Below are 14,222 nucleotides of genomic sequence, written 5' to 3' on the forward strand. Positions count from 1 at the left end.
CAGCAGGTGTGGTCAAGTGCTTCTGGCAAGTGGCCAGATGAATGACAAAGGCTGAAACATTACAGTGAACAATATTGCATCACCACCACAGTGTCAGCTTGACTACAGGGGTAGTCTTTGTGGAACTAGAGGGCACTGGGGCAGTCCAATCTGTAAGAAGGCAAGTCACTGCTGGAAAACGGAGCGGAGAGCAGGGACGCTGACCACACGGCTGCAGCTAGACCAACAGTGCCTGAGAGGAAGGCATGGCATGGCACCTGTGGGCAGAGGCACAAGCAGGTAGAGAGAATGGCAGAGCAGCACAGGCCTGGGCTTCAGGGACTGAGGGGAGAGTCATAAGTGGAGGTACGGGGTTGTTGCCTTTGAAGGAGCCAAAGTCCACAGCAGTGACAGGAGGGAAGGAAGGCTGACAGGCTTCATGGCAGTCCCACAGGGAGCTGCCCAGAAGTATGAAGCAAGGTCATGAGGTGAGACAGAGGGAGAGGTCAGTATTAGAAGGTGAAAGCATAAACCCACAGAAGAGCAATGGTGCCTGTATCCTGTGACCAGCACACAGCAGCAAGCCTTGCCTGGATCGGCAGAGGGGTCAGACCAGAAGCGTCAGCAGTAAAGCAAGAAGGCGTACACCTCTACTACAAAATAGGGTTGCTGCCTACTCCCAGTTATAAAATGTCAGACAGATTGTAGTATGTGACTCTTCCCACAACGGAACACTAGCCTATCCCCTCAGTACTCATCCAATCCTGTCACTCTCTGCTCTGACACCAGTGCCTGGCACACAGTAGGTTCTTAGGAAGTCCTGAAATTGGTTGATACAGGCCCAGAAGACACTGGCATAAATGATCTTCTAAGGAAATCTTAATAGTCAAAGTCCAGGCTCCATGCCAAGACCTCCTTCCTACTACACAGTACAGAAATGGGAGAAAACACAACTGGAGACAGCAACTTGGGGAAGAATAGAGACTATGCTGGTTACACTCCCAACTATACACTCATATACATATATACACTCTCAGTTATACACGCATACACATGTGCACACTCTCAGTTACACACGCATACACATGTGCACACTCTCAGTTATACATGCACACACTCAGTTACACACTCATATACATGTGCACACTCTCAGTTATACATGCACACACTCAGTTACACACTCATATACATGTGCACACTCTCAGTTATACACGTACACACTCAGTTACACACTCATACACATGCGCACACTCTCAGTTATACATGCACACACTCAGTTATACAATCATATACATGAACACACTCTCAGTTATACACGCATACACATGTGCACACTCTCAGTTATACATGCACACACTCAGTTACACACTCATATACATGTGCACTCTCTCAGTTATACATGCACACACTCAGTTACACACTCATACACATGCGCACACTCTGTTATACACGCACACACTCAGTTATACAATCATATACATGCGCACACTCTCAGTTATACACGCACACACTCAGTTACACACTCATACACATGCGCACACTCTCAGTTATACACACACACACTCAGTTATACACTCATATACATGTGCACACTCTCAGTTATACACGCACACACTCAGTTATACACTCATATACATGTGCACACTCTCAGTTATACATGCACACACTCAGTTACATACTCATATACATGTGCACACTCTCAGTTATATAGTTATACATGCATACACATGCACATACTCAGTTATATAGTCATACACATGTACACACTCTCAGTTATACACACACACTCAGTTACACACTCATATACATGTGCACCCTCTCAGTTATACACTCATATACATGTATATACACTCAGTTATACACGCACACACTCAGTCACACACTCGTGCACATGTGCACCCTCTCAGTTATATACTTCTACATGCATACACATGCACACACTCAGTTATATAGTCATACACATGTGCACACTCTCAGTTATACACATCCTCACTCATACCCTCAGACTGTTATACACTCATACTCACACTCAGTTTATACTTACACTGTCACTCATCCATGTATACACACATGCTCTCACACTCAGTTATATACTCTCATACATATACCCACTCATACCCACACTACATATTCGCAGTCATAATCTTTTATGCACTTACCCTATACGTGCTCACACTTACTTTCTAACATACACTCTCATACGCGTGCTCACACATACATTCACTGCCACAATCTGCTACATATTCACCCATACTTGCTCATATTTCCTTTCTAATACACATACCCACACACCACATGATTGTGAACACACACTTCCTCTGCAGAAATCCAGCCCAAGAAAAGAAAGATAACCTGCAAGCCAGTTGCCTGGGGTTAACCTAGCCTGTCTCCAGAGCTCCGAGGACAGGAAGCAACCACAGGCCAGAGGATGTTATCAGGCTAGCCCAGAGTCTAGGAAATGACCTTCTCAGGAAGCCGGCTCCACATACACAAGTCAGACCCACCCAGAGAGTTGACAGGATCTCCCAGAGGAGTCAACGCCCATGACAGGTCCATCTTCAAGGAGCACGGCCTGTGAGGAGACAGGGACCCTGAGTCCTGGCACAAAGGACACTCAAGTAGAGGGAGGGAACTGTGATAAAGTGGCTGGGCCTGATGAATTCTCCATTCCTAGTAAGACATCAGTGCCAGGACAATGGGCAGTGGCAGGCAGGGGATTCCACAGGAAGTGAAGAAGGTGCATAGCTTCTCGGAGGCTCTACCCGGGCTTCTGGGCCCAAGACTCGGTAGAGTCATCTCCTTCGGCCTGGGCCAGGGAGGAAAAACTGCAAATGCTGCAGGTCATGAGCTAGGCATGCCCTGCAGGATGCCCTTGTCACTGGCCAGGCCTGGCACTAGGGAGCTTGAGAGAAAGCCTTTGCATCCACAAGGGCCAGTGAGGAGCAGCACCTCCAGAGAGCCAGGCCTCCCAGGATAGAGTAAGCAGTCCAAACATGCGCAGAACTAAGGGATAAAGAGGGCAGTAGGAGGGACCCAGAGCTACTCAGTCCTGAGAAAGCCTCGTGGGATATCCACAGGAGCCCTGGCGAGGAAAGGGCTTGGTGTTTGCTCATCATCCCTAACAGCACCCACCAGCCAGGATTTATACAGAGCCCGGGTAAGCAAGCCAGGGAAGTCACCCAAACCAGACAGTCCTGGATTTGAACCAGGTCTGAGACTCCCTCCTGTGGGCTGCCATAGCCCTCATCCCACTACCCACACCCAGCCCTGACCCGAGCAGCATCTACTCCATCTCCATACTCTATGCCTAGACACGGGAGTAGGTTTCAGTCCTTACTGCGGCCTCAGGGCAATGGGTGGTCCTCCGCAGAGATTCAATGTTTGAGGAGTAAATGAGTCTGTAAACCCCTCAAGAGTGACTTGTTCATTAACCGTGCACCACTGTGCACCTAGCACTGTTTTTTAGGGCTCGGGTACATAAATCACTGACTGTATCCGCTGTGTGTCTGGCACCAGTGCTTGGGATATGGCAATGAGCAAACCCAGCCAAAAGGTCCAGCTCAGGACCTGACAATCCAGTGGTTGTCGAATTCCCACTACATACACAACTCCCACACACACATCCTTTGCTGGTTTCAAAGTGTTGACTGAATGGCTGAAGAGGAGGGATGTGGAGTCTGCGGCCATGGGCAGGAGCCCTAGTTCTGTGAGCCAACTCAACATCTGTCCTTGGCATTGCGCCTTTGTGACTTGTAGCACCACACAAAACCACAGACACTGTAAGCAAGCCCCCAGTTAAATGCTTTCTCTGATAAAAGTAGCCTTGGTCATGTGACTCTTCACAGCAATCAAACACTAACTAAGTTACCTTCCTTCCCCAGGCCAGGCTCCTCACCAACCTGCTGGCTGCTTCTCCCCACACCTGAAGAACGGAGGCACAGCACGCCTCCCCTGACACCAGACAGGGTGATGCCACTGCTGTCCCTGCACCAGAGCTCCTTCCCCTTGGTAAAATGCTTCACCCACCAAGAGCTGCCCTGCTTGCCAGGTCTGCAAGTAAACCTGGGAGGTAGCCTGTTCATTAATTGTGCACCACTGTGTACCTGGTAACATACTTGGGGCTTTCAGTGCTAAACATGCAGACTTTGTCCAATAGGGTGATGTCCTTTGAATGTGACATGTCCCCACAGGCTCATGTGTTTGAACATCTGGTCTCAGCTGGTAGAAATGGTTGGGAAGGTTGTGAGACCTTTAGGAGGTGGAGCCTCAATTCAGGAAGTAGGTCTCTGGGGCAAGGCCTTGAGGTTTTACAGCCCAGACCGACTCCTTGCTCACTCTCAGCTTACTGAGTGCTCCTGCCCCTGCCACCATGCCTTCTGCACATGGTGGGCTGCACCCTCAAACTGTGAGCCAAAACCAACTGTTTGCTCCCTGAGTTGCTTTTGTTGAGGCGTTTTTTAATCACAGCAACAGAAAAGTATCTAAGGCAGTGTGTCAGCTCCTACCATCGTCTTGCTCAAGATCTCCCCTCTGTACTTGCCAAGCCTACCCACTGCCACCTATGCATGACCTGGCCTCAGCTCTCTAGCAATCCAACCACAGTCTGTCACTGTCCCCCAGACTGCAGGGTCTCATTTTCTCACCTGAGCAACCATTGTCACCTGTAGGAACACCCTATAGCTCAGACACCTGACACAGGATGCAGAGCCATGCTTCTCTGTGCCGGACAGTTGGCCTGGCAACTAAGATCATGAGTTGCTGTTGCAGTGGACCTGGATCCAATTCCCAGCAGCCCCACAGCAGCTCACAAATGTTTCTAACTCAAGTCCCAGGGAGGGGGGTCCAAAGACTTCTCACATTTACAGGCACACATGTGGTGTACACACATACGTGCAGGCAAAGCACCAATACACATAAAATAATAAAATAAATAAACCCCTCCCTTTTTTAACAGAGAGTCGAGCTTTCTGCCCCCAACAGCATCTCTGGAAGCATACGTCCAGTCAGGTGCAGAAATCTGAGTCCTTAACCTGAACTGCAAAAGTTGCTGGAGTCACCTACTCATCCTATTTTTCTGATGTCTCTCTGCCATCAGGGTGGTGCCACAAAGATTCTGCTTAAAAGTTCAGAGTTCAGGGGCTGGGGATTTAGCTCAGTGGTAGAGCGCTTACCTAGGAAGCGCAAGGCCCTGGGTTCGATCCCCAGCTCCGAAAAAAAGAACCAAAAAAAAAAAAAAAAGTTCAGAGTTTGAGCCCCTGCCTTAGCCAAAAAAGATTGTCACGTATCAAGAGACTCAGGATGTGTTGGAAAATCTACAATGTCCAGAGCCTGTCCTCACTGCTTCTCACACGTGAGGCTAGGTACCACTGGTACCACCTGGGGGCTTGTTAACAATGCAGACGGCTCCAAGACTTGCCACAGAGGATCTCCAAGAGTGGAGCCTGGTGACCTAGACTCTAAATGAGCTGTCTCTGATTCTTTAATCCAACAGTCAGAAAAACCAGAGTGCTAGGAGGATAACAAAACTAGTCACAAGGGAGCTAGAACCCATCTTGGTGAGCATCTCTGGGCCTTGATCTACTCATCCCTGGGTGAGAGGTATTAGAACATGTGCTCACTTGGTTGCTAGGATTACCAAGAATCGAGTATACGTCCACAACCAGCATCTGACACAGAGGAGAAACCTACAAACTGCTGTCCAGTCTCTTTCCCTCCCGACACTGTCTCAGGAAGACTAGCTGTAGAGGCTCACAGGAGGACCTTGGTGGGCAGTGTCTGAAGATTCTGGCTCCGGACCTGGGGGACCTCTAAAAGAATCCAAAAGATCGGCTCTGTGTGGTTCCGGCACCTTCTCCTCTGGCACACCTACTAAGCAGGGATAGGCAAGCCCTAGGGCGGTAGACATGTGACTCCTGCACTAGGTTTTTTGGTGGCTGTGGCTGTCCTCCATATTTTCCATGGCACTGTTTATCCTTGCCCTGGTGGTTGAGGGGGATGGTTTTGGAAGGCATATGAAAACCTCCTTCTTCCTGGGCTTCTCAATGGGAACACCAGCTTTCACACACATCAGCTGCCTGCAGCACTCCAATGTCTGCCAAGCATGAGGTCATCCAGAGGGAGAGGAATCTTGCTGTGTGAGGCCAATAGTAATGGAGTGCAAAGGCTACTCCCCAGTGCCCAGACCAACCTGGCCAGGCAGCCCCAGGGCAGAGGGGAGGACTTGTTGAAATGCCTTCGGCAGTAAGTCATCAGCAAACACCGGCTCCACTGGTGGAACGCATGATCCCACACAACAGAAAGCCCAGGAAGAGCTGCTCCAGGCACTAGCTTGGCACCAACACCTCAGCAGCCCCATGTTTCTTTTCTCTATGCTGCCATCCTCCACAGCCTGGCCCCATGCAGGGGCCAGGAACCATTATGGGCACAAGACAGCAGCAGCTCCAGGCCTCAAAGGCATGAACAGCCTTTTCCAGGCAAGAGCAAGCATGTATAGGGGACCTTCAGCAAGAGGAAGTCATACCCACTACTGTTTAGCTGACTAGAGCAGGCACGTGCTTACACCTCAGCCAATCACTGATTGGGTAGCAAAGCCTCAGAAGCAACCATAGATTTGAAGCTGGAATCACAAATCAGGGCCCAGCCACAGTAAAGCGGTCAGCACAAGGAAAGGCTGGAGGAGAATGGAAAGGAAGGTGGGGAAACCCTCACTTCCAAGGCAAGAGAGCCCCAACCCCGCTCTCTGCAGTCTGCTCTATTTGCTCAGAGAACTAGATGCATAAGCCTAGGCATGGGCCAGGGCAATACAACACTACACCAGTGAGCTGTGGGCCCAATTCCTCAATCTGACTCCAGAAACAATGGCCCTCAGCCCTAAAAGTTAGCCTCGTGGTGAGGAAACAAGAAAGGTGGTGTGGAAAGAAAAAGAGCCTTGCACAGGGTGTGGGACAGGGAAACACTACCATCAGCAAGGTAAAACAGCTGGCCCATGGTAACATTCTCTGACCAGCACTGAACAGAGCACTATTAGGTTGTCCTTACAGCTACCTTACAAGTCTGACACTTCTAGGTTACACAGTACATTAGCAGTAACTTCTGAAATCAAGAACTCTCTAAAAACTCAAAAGTTTGGTATTTATTTAGTGTGTGTTTATATGTGCACAGGCTTGCACACTTGTCTGTGTGGATGTTCTCAGCCAAGCATGTGCACCTGGAGGCAGAGGCTGCCATGGGAGATTCCATAATCACTCTTCATAGAGGTTCTCACTAAACATAGAGTTCATCTTTTTGGCTAGACTGGTAAGCCCGAAAAACCAGGAATCAACCCGCCCCTGCCTCCAGGAAGGGGGAGGGGTGGTTACTGATGCAGGCTGCTATACCCAGCATCTTTGATTGGGTGTGAGGGTTGGAACTCAGAGCCTCAAGTTGTAAGCAGACACTTTCTCAGGAAGCCATCTCCCCAGACCCCAAAGTGGTTTTTCACTGTTATTTATTTGAGTAAGAGGACCTGAGGTGAACTGGCACCTGTTCATGGTGTCTTCATGCCTTTGCAATGAATATTCATACAGTCTGCTCCCCGGCCCAACTTGGAGTGTCACACAACGCTGGGGATATGTACTGCATTCTAAAATAGCCCTCATTTAGAAGTACATTTGGCTTCAAGGGATTCAGAAGGACTTTCTGTGTGCCCCTGCTTTACCCCAGAGTTTCGAAAGATCCTCTCACACAGGGAGCTGATCTTCAGGGCTGGGGTTCCAGCCCACTCGATTGCTTCTCCTGCCTAGGGCATCACAGAAGACACCTCCTTCTCTGTCCTCTCATATGCAGGAGTTAGACTTGATTCATGGATTTCAGTGGATTTGTTTTCTAAGCACATGAGCCCTTCCTTCAAAGGAAACCTTAGGGAAAAGTTCAGTGGCTCCAGTAAATGAGGCCTGCCCCATCCCCATTAACACAGTTTAAAAAATGGCATCTGACATGATCTCTAAGGTCCTGCCTGGTCCAGATTGTTATGGCTGCACTTTCTGTGAAGGAAGGACAGCTGGGAGGAACTTGGACTTGACAGACGGGCAGTCTGACCTTCAGTGAAGATACCATGAATAGCTCGAGCAAAAGAGGAGTCATAAGTCAGGGGCCAGGAGTCAAAACCAGCCCAGGGACGAGGAAAGGACACTGCTCGCAGGTGACAAGAGGATGTGCTCCAAGAATTGCTGGACCAAGCCAACAAATGTCAGGAATCCCTCCCTTCCCCAGCTCAGAGCCTCAAAGTCCCTCCAGGCATGAGGCCACAGGGGAGCAAGACAGTCCCAGCCCCAGTGTCAGCCACAAGAAGTCAAGAGACCATAAGCACGAAAGCCTACCTTAATGCCAGTGATCCAAAAATAAGGACACATCCTGCACCACAAAGCACGAGTTTCAGGGGACAAGAAGACCATGTTTAAAAGCAGGATGTTGGCCTGCCCCGAAGCACAGCTGGAGGGTCATAGGAGGTCTCACTGACCTGGAGCAATGTGACTCCCAGAGGCTTACTGGGTGCCCCAAAATGCCCTAAGAGGTCAGTCCTAAACAATAAGACCACTTTCTCACTTCACAGCAGAAACTCAGATAAAACTCAGCCTTTCCCAAGAAGTCCTCGAGCCATCAATGACAGCATCTCTGGAGAAGGCTGCAGAGGCTTCAAAATACTAAGAGTCTAGACAGGGAAACCATGAAGACATTCATGCCTGTCCTTCAACAGCACAGAGGTCAGCCACAGGCAAACCAAGAACCTCTCTCATAGCAATAGATTTTGGGGGGTCAAACTCTAGGTCCCCCTCGCCCATGCAAAAGAACTGTTTCCCTATTGATCCATCACCACCAGTTGGTTAAAATACCTTACCTTGAAGTCTCACTAAATCAGATGGCCTGAGATCCCTAATGAGAGAACTACCATGTGGGGCCTCATGGCTCCAAGTGAGTTCAGGTGCACAGCTGCCTAAGGAGACGAACTGGCTGGGACGTTAATGAGAAGGTTCATGACCTCGCAGTCTCATGAGCCACCAAAGGTTCATGATATCAATCTCTGGCCTCCATGTGCACATTCACACAAACACACATGCACAAGAACGCATACAAACACATACACCTATCCACAACTTTTTTTTTTTTCGGAGCTGGGGACCGAACCCAGAGCCTTGTGCTTCCTAGGCAAGTGCTCTACCACTGAGCTAAATCCCCAACCCCGAAGGTTTCCTTTTAACCTGACACCTGATCTTCCCTAACTCACCCATCTCTTGGCAAAATGTCTGGCCCCTTTATATCCAGGGTCAGGATGGGGCTTTGACTCTCAGTGCCCACAGCTTAGAGTGGAAACCCAGTGGAGACCCAGCACGTCTCTCCCAGGAGCTGTCCCTGCTGAGCGTTGTGAGTGATTGTTGCACTCACAACCCCCGGCTCCTACCTCAGGCAGAGAAATGCCTAAGCTACAACAGTAGCCTGTAAGGCCTACAAGTTCTGTCTCCCCTGACCCCCACCCCAGCCTCTGTCCTGAAGTCCTCTCTCTAGAACTCACTCCTTTAGCTTCTCTAGTTTTATCTCCCATTCGGCCTTCCAACAGGACTCCCCAAGTCACAGGAGACACCCTAGTTTACTATTTAAAGTCAGCAGTCCCTGCAACCCCCACCCGACCTTTCCCTTCACTCTGTGGCAGCACTGACCACCAACACATCCTGTTCGTTACGAGCGATCACACCATCTGCCCACCAAAAGGGGCTTCACGGAGCTGGGTAGAGCGTCACTTGTCATTTTTGCCTGTGCTCACTAGTAGCCTCCTGTAGCTCAGAGTGGTACTCAATGTCTGTAGACTGGATGGGATGAATGAGTAAAGAAAGAGAAGGAAAGAAAGGCCTGCTGCTGAGGTGTCAGGCTCTGTGGCTATTGACAGGAGTCTGCAGAAACTTTACTCTTTTTTTTTTTTTTTTTTTTTTTCTTGGCACAGGGCCTCCTACAGCCCCATCGACCTCAAACTTAGCCAAGGGTAAGCTTGGACTCTTACCACACTTTCTGAGTGTCTGGGTACAGATATGCCACACCACACCCAGTTTGCAGATGCTATTAGCGATCAAACCCAAAACTTTTTAACTTGCAGTTCACGGTGAGGCAGTCTCACTTTGTAGCCTTCATGGTGGGACTCACAGAGACCTGCCTGCCTCTGCCTCTGAAGCTGAGATGAAATGTGCATCGCCAAATCCACCCTGCCCTCTTTTAATCTTCATAATTCCTGCAAGGCACTACTTCTCTAGAAACTGAAAGGAAAATTATACAGATTTAAGGTTTAAAAATATAAAGTTAAAAGAGTAAGTTTCAAAATTCACAGACTCAGGACTAAACACTGTGAAAAGCAAGTCCAGGCAGCCCCGCCCTGCCGCTAGGACTAACAGACCATAAAGATAAAGGAAAGGAATGCAGGAACCAGCCCGAGTTATCAGGACTGACCCAAACCATCTGGCAGAAGGGCACCTCCCCCAGCTTACTCAGAGTCACACCTTAACCAGATGTCCTTCAAACCCTGAAACGCCCCTAGCTCCTAAAATCCTATACGCTCCTGTCAATTCGTACTCTCCTGCTGTGCTGTAATCTCACTGCCAAGTTTAAATGAGCCAATCACTTATAGCCTCGCCAGAAATTAGCCAATTGTGTGTAACCGCGCCAAACCCCCTAGCCTTCCCTATATAAATCCCTGACTTTTGAGCTTCGGGGTCGACACCTCTGTCTCCTGCGCAGGATACATGTCGACCTGGAGATCCCCGTAATAGATCTCCGTAATAAACCTCGCCTTTGCTTATTACATCCAAAATGGTCTCTCTCTGTGTCTGGGGTCCGCGATTTCCCATGACTTTAGAAAGGGCCTCTCTTCGGGGATCTTTCAAAACAAAGAAAACCGCCACGGTCTCACTGTGCGGCCCTGACGGGGTTGTCTCTAGTGTTGACAGGATTACAGGTGTGTCTTCTGAGTTATGCAGCAATTGAGGCTCTGGGTTGTTCAGAGGCTTGACCAAGATCACAGAGCCAGGGGGAGTGGCAGCAGCAGGTTCAGGCCCCTGGGTACTGGGTGTAAGAACTGCATGCTCTTGGTGGCCTGTAGCTGCCTTCAGAAAATCTTAGTATGACAAGCTTGGCATTAACTAGTTTTCCTTCCTTTATGCAGCAATGGTTTAAGCTAAGCAGTGTGCCTAGTTTATGCTAGCAAACCCACAGGGACTGAAGGTAGCCAGGGCCTCCAAAGTCAAGTAGAGGTCCCACTATCAGCCCCAAGAAGGTCCCATCAGTCAGGAGAAGACCCACCCTCAAAGGGTTCCCTGCACCTGCAGAAGAAACTGTTCGGGTTTGTTTCACCCCCTTCTCTGCTTTCTTTCTGCCTTTCTGAGCAGCCTCTTCGGCCTTTTCAAGTCTAGATGACCTTTCCCCCATCAATGGCTGCTGGTCTCACCATGTGAGGCTCTGGGAGAAAACTATCTCCCAGGAAATCTCCAGAGCTAACTCACACACAGACCCACGGCCACACAGTGTTCCGCTCATCACCACTACCCTGCCCCACCCCACATCCTAGTCAGAGCTGCGGATGAGGCCACAGGTTCTGGAAAGAAAGTTAAGCTCAGAGAGGCCTTGAAAATGGGCCCGTGAATGAAAACAGAGGGGTCCGTGCACCTTCTCATGCCAGGGAGCACAGCAGCATGAGCCAGTCTCTCCTCCCTTTCTGTCCACTATTCTCAACCACACGAATGTTGTCTGTTTCCCTTAAACAGCTTCTCGTTGACTACTTTCACGATTGTTTCTCAGTGTTCCTCTCAGAGGAAGAAAATGCACAAGGGCAGGGGCCTGGTCAGCACCTGGCCTAGGTGGGCACCGCACATGCTACAGAACGAGAGCAGACAGCAGGTAGCAGGTGGAGACAGGAGGATGCTCAGACCACACCAAATGCTAACATCCACCTGCACGGGATGGATGGAATGGCACATGGGACTCAGGAGTGTGACTCTGACAGGAAAAAGGAAAATGCAGGACAGGAGAAACCAGCAAAGCAGGCAAGGTCAAGTTGCCTTTGGGGTCCTGAGGACTCAACACCTCTCCCTCAAATGCTAACTTAAAGATGGTGGACAGTGTGCAAAACCAAAATCTTGCCCTCTCTGCATGGTGACATTTGCCCGTGGTCCTAAACTTGGGAGGCAAAGCAGGAAGCTGGAGACTTTGAGGCTAGCCTAAGCTATATGTTGAGTTTGAGAGACACATAGAGAAATTTTTTTTTTAATTTCATTTCCAGGCACTATTTCTATAAAAAAGTCACAAACAGTGACCATCCTTAAAGAGGCTATGCGATTTCCCTGTCCAATTCTGGATAGTGTGGGGTGAAGGTTGAAAACAGTCCACATGTCCTTCCTTGAATGAGCAGTGCCAGTCCTTCATTCATTCACTCTGATTTGTTTGTCCCGCCCCTGCCCAGACAGCCTTGGGAAGCCAGAGGTGAAGGAGGACAGAATCCTCTGCCCTCTCACCAGGCTCCAAGTGCCTGCCTGTGGTTTTGGCGCGTACTAAAAGACAAGCAAATATTAACCATACTTGCTTCCAAAATAAATAAGGACACGTGGAGTCTCTCTCTGGAATATGATTTTGGCCGCAATTTTGGTTTGATAGGTTGGAAGAACCAATTCAACAAATGGGGTCATTGGCCAAGTCCAGCCACCAGGTTTCCCAACTCAGATCCACCAGGCCCCTCATCCAATCAGCTCCATTTCCCTCATTGTTACTCATAGTCTCACCTCTCAGCCCAGTAACCTTCTCCCAGACTCCCTGACTGTTTCCCTTGTACTCTCCACCCTAACCTCTCTGCAGATTTGACATTCCAACTGTCAGACCTCAAGACACAAACCCCAACCTGCCAATGCCACCCGACACCCTCCAAGTCTGAGCTTCCTCCTGGGGCCCTTGAATACAATATGTTCACAACATCTCCATTCATGGGATCCCTGAGCACACCCCACACACTCTGGTGGCCCCCAGATGCCCACAGGTTTGTCCTGGGGGCGCCACATACACAAATGCACACACACACAAGCTCCAACTTCTTGGAACCCCGGTGCTGGCCTCTGGCCTCTGGGGTCGGCGAGCCTCTCCACCCTGCACGTCAGGACTCTAGGGCTCCAACACAGCCCGCCCGCCCAGCCGAACGCCGCGTGACCGGAGGACCTCGCGTTCCCCAAGGGCCTGGCCCGCGCACACCGCGCGGCCTGCGCCTCGCCGCCCGGCCGCGCCCCTGCTCGCGCCCCGCGCCTCAGGCCTAGCCCCGGAGGCCGCGGCAGCCCCGCAAACCCCGGTGCGCCCGCGCGTACCGTTGGCGATAAGCTTGGCCGACAGCTGCTTGACGAGCTCGGGGATCCGCTCCCATTGGCACTCGGAGCGGCAGCGCTCGATCTCCGTCTCCAGCCGCGAGCCCGCCTTCCTGGTCGCCATGGCCGCCCTGGCCGGCCCGGCGCGCGCCCGCAGGCCCCGCAGGCCCCGCCGCCGCCGGGCCCCGCGCCGCCTCCCGCTGCGGCCGCGGGCTCCGGCTCCGGCTCCCGGCTCGGCGGCGTAACGGGAACGCCGGCCGGGGAAGGGGCGGGGAGCGGGCGGCGGCGGGCGCGGCGGGGCCCCGGGCGCCGCGAGGAGCGGCCCCTGCCGGCCAGGGCCGGAGCCGCAGCGGGCCGGGGCGGAGGCCGGACGGACAGTGAGAAGCGCGGGACGGAACTCAGGAGGACAGGAACAGTGCGGGGTCAAGCCAGGGCAGCCACCCCGCGAACGCTCTGGGGCCCCGAAGGCCCGGGTGCCTCGTGTGAGGGGGCGTGAAGGGCGGGCCTGCCTCGGCTGGCCCTGCCATCGCAGGTTGCCTGTGCTAGCCTGCGCCCCTCCTCTGGCTCCCCTCTGCCCCAGGCAGCCTATTCCCCATGCGGCCACAAGTGTCTGAGACTCATCCTCCTCCAGCACCTGCCCTTAAAGTGTGTTGGAAGCAAATGACGGGGGTCGTGTGTGTGTGTGTGTGTGTGTGTGTGTGTGTGTGTGTGTGTGTGTGTCCAGCTCCGTTGCCCTCTGAGGAGAATACCAACTCATTAGTGGTCCTTCCGGGTCTTGACCTTGTAACTGAGAGCGGGGGCTGGGGTCTAAGCTGAACATTATTTGACCTGTGCATTTATTTATTCAATAACTATAGAGTTAGAGATCACCAACGCAGAGCTAGG

General features: G+C 51.2%; 1 protein-coding gene across 10 annotated transcripts in view; it reads right to left on the reverse strand.

Moving 5' to 3' along the window:
* Ttc7b (tetratricopeptide repeat domain 7B) overlaps window positions 1-13,607 on the reverse strand; it is a 212,798-nt gene extending 199,191 nt beyond the window's left edge. For 7 of the 10 annotated variants that reach the window (XM_087553883.1, XM_087553879.1, XM_087553878.1 and 4 more), the window contains exon 1: window positions 13,341-13,592. Coding sequence is in view for 3 of the 10 variants with exons in the window: in NM_001108719.3 (NP_001102189.2) it covers window positions 13,341-13,461 (121 nt within the window). In the remaining 7 variants the exon portion in view is untranslated. 10 annotated transcript variants of the gene reach the window in all.
* Window positions 13,608-14,222: the final 615 nt, after the last annotated feature.

Source organism: Rattus norvegicus, chromosome 6 (genome assembly GCF_021556685.1).
Source record: "Rattus norvegicus strain SHRSP/BbbUtx chromosome 6, alternate assembly SHRSP_T2T, whole genome shotgun sequence".
Taxonomy (NCBI): domain Eukaryota; kingdom Metazoa; phylum Chordata; class Mammalia; order Rodentia; family Muridae; genus Rattus; species Rattus norvegicus.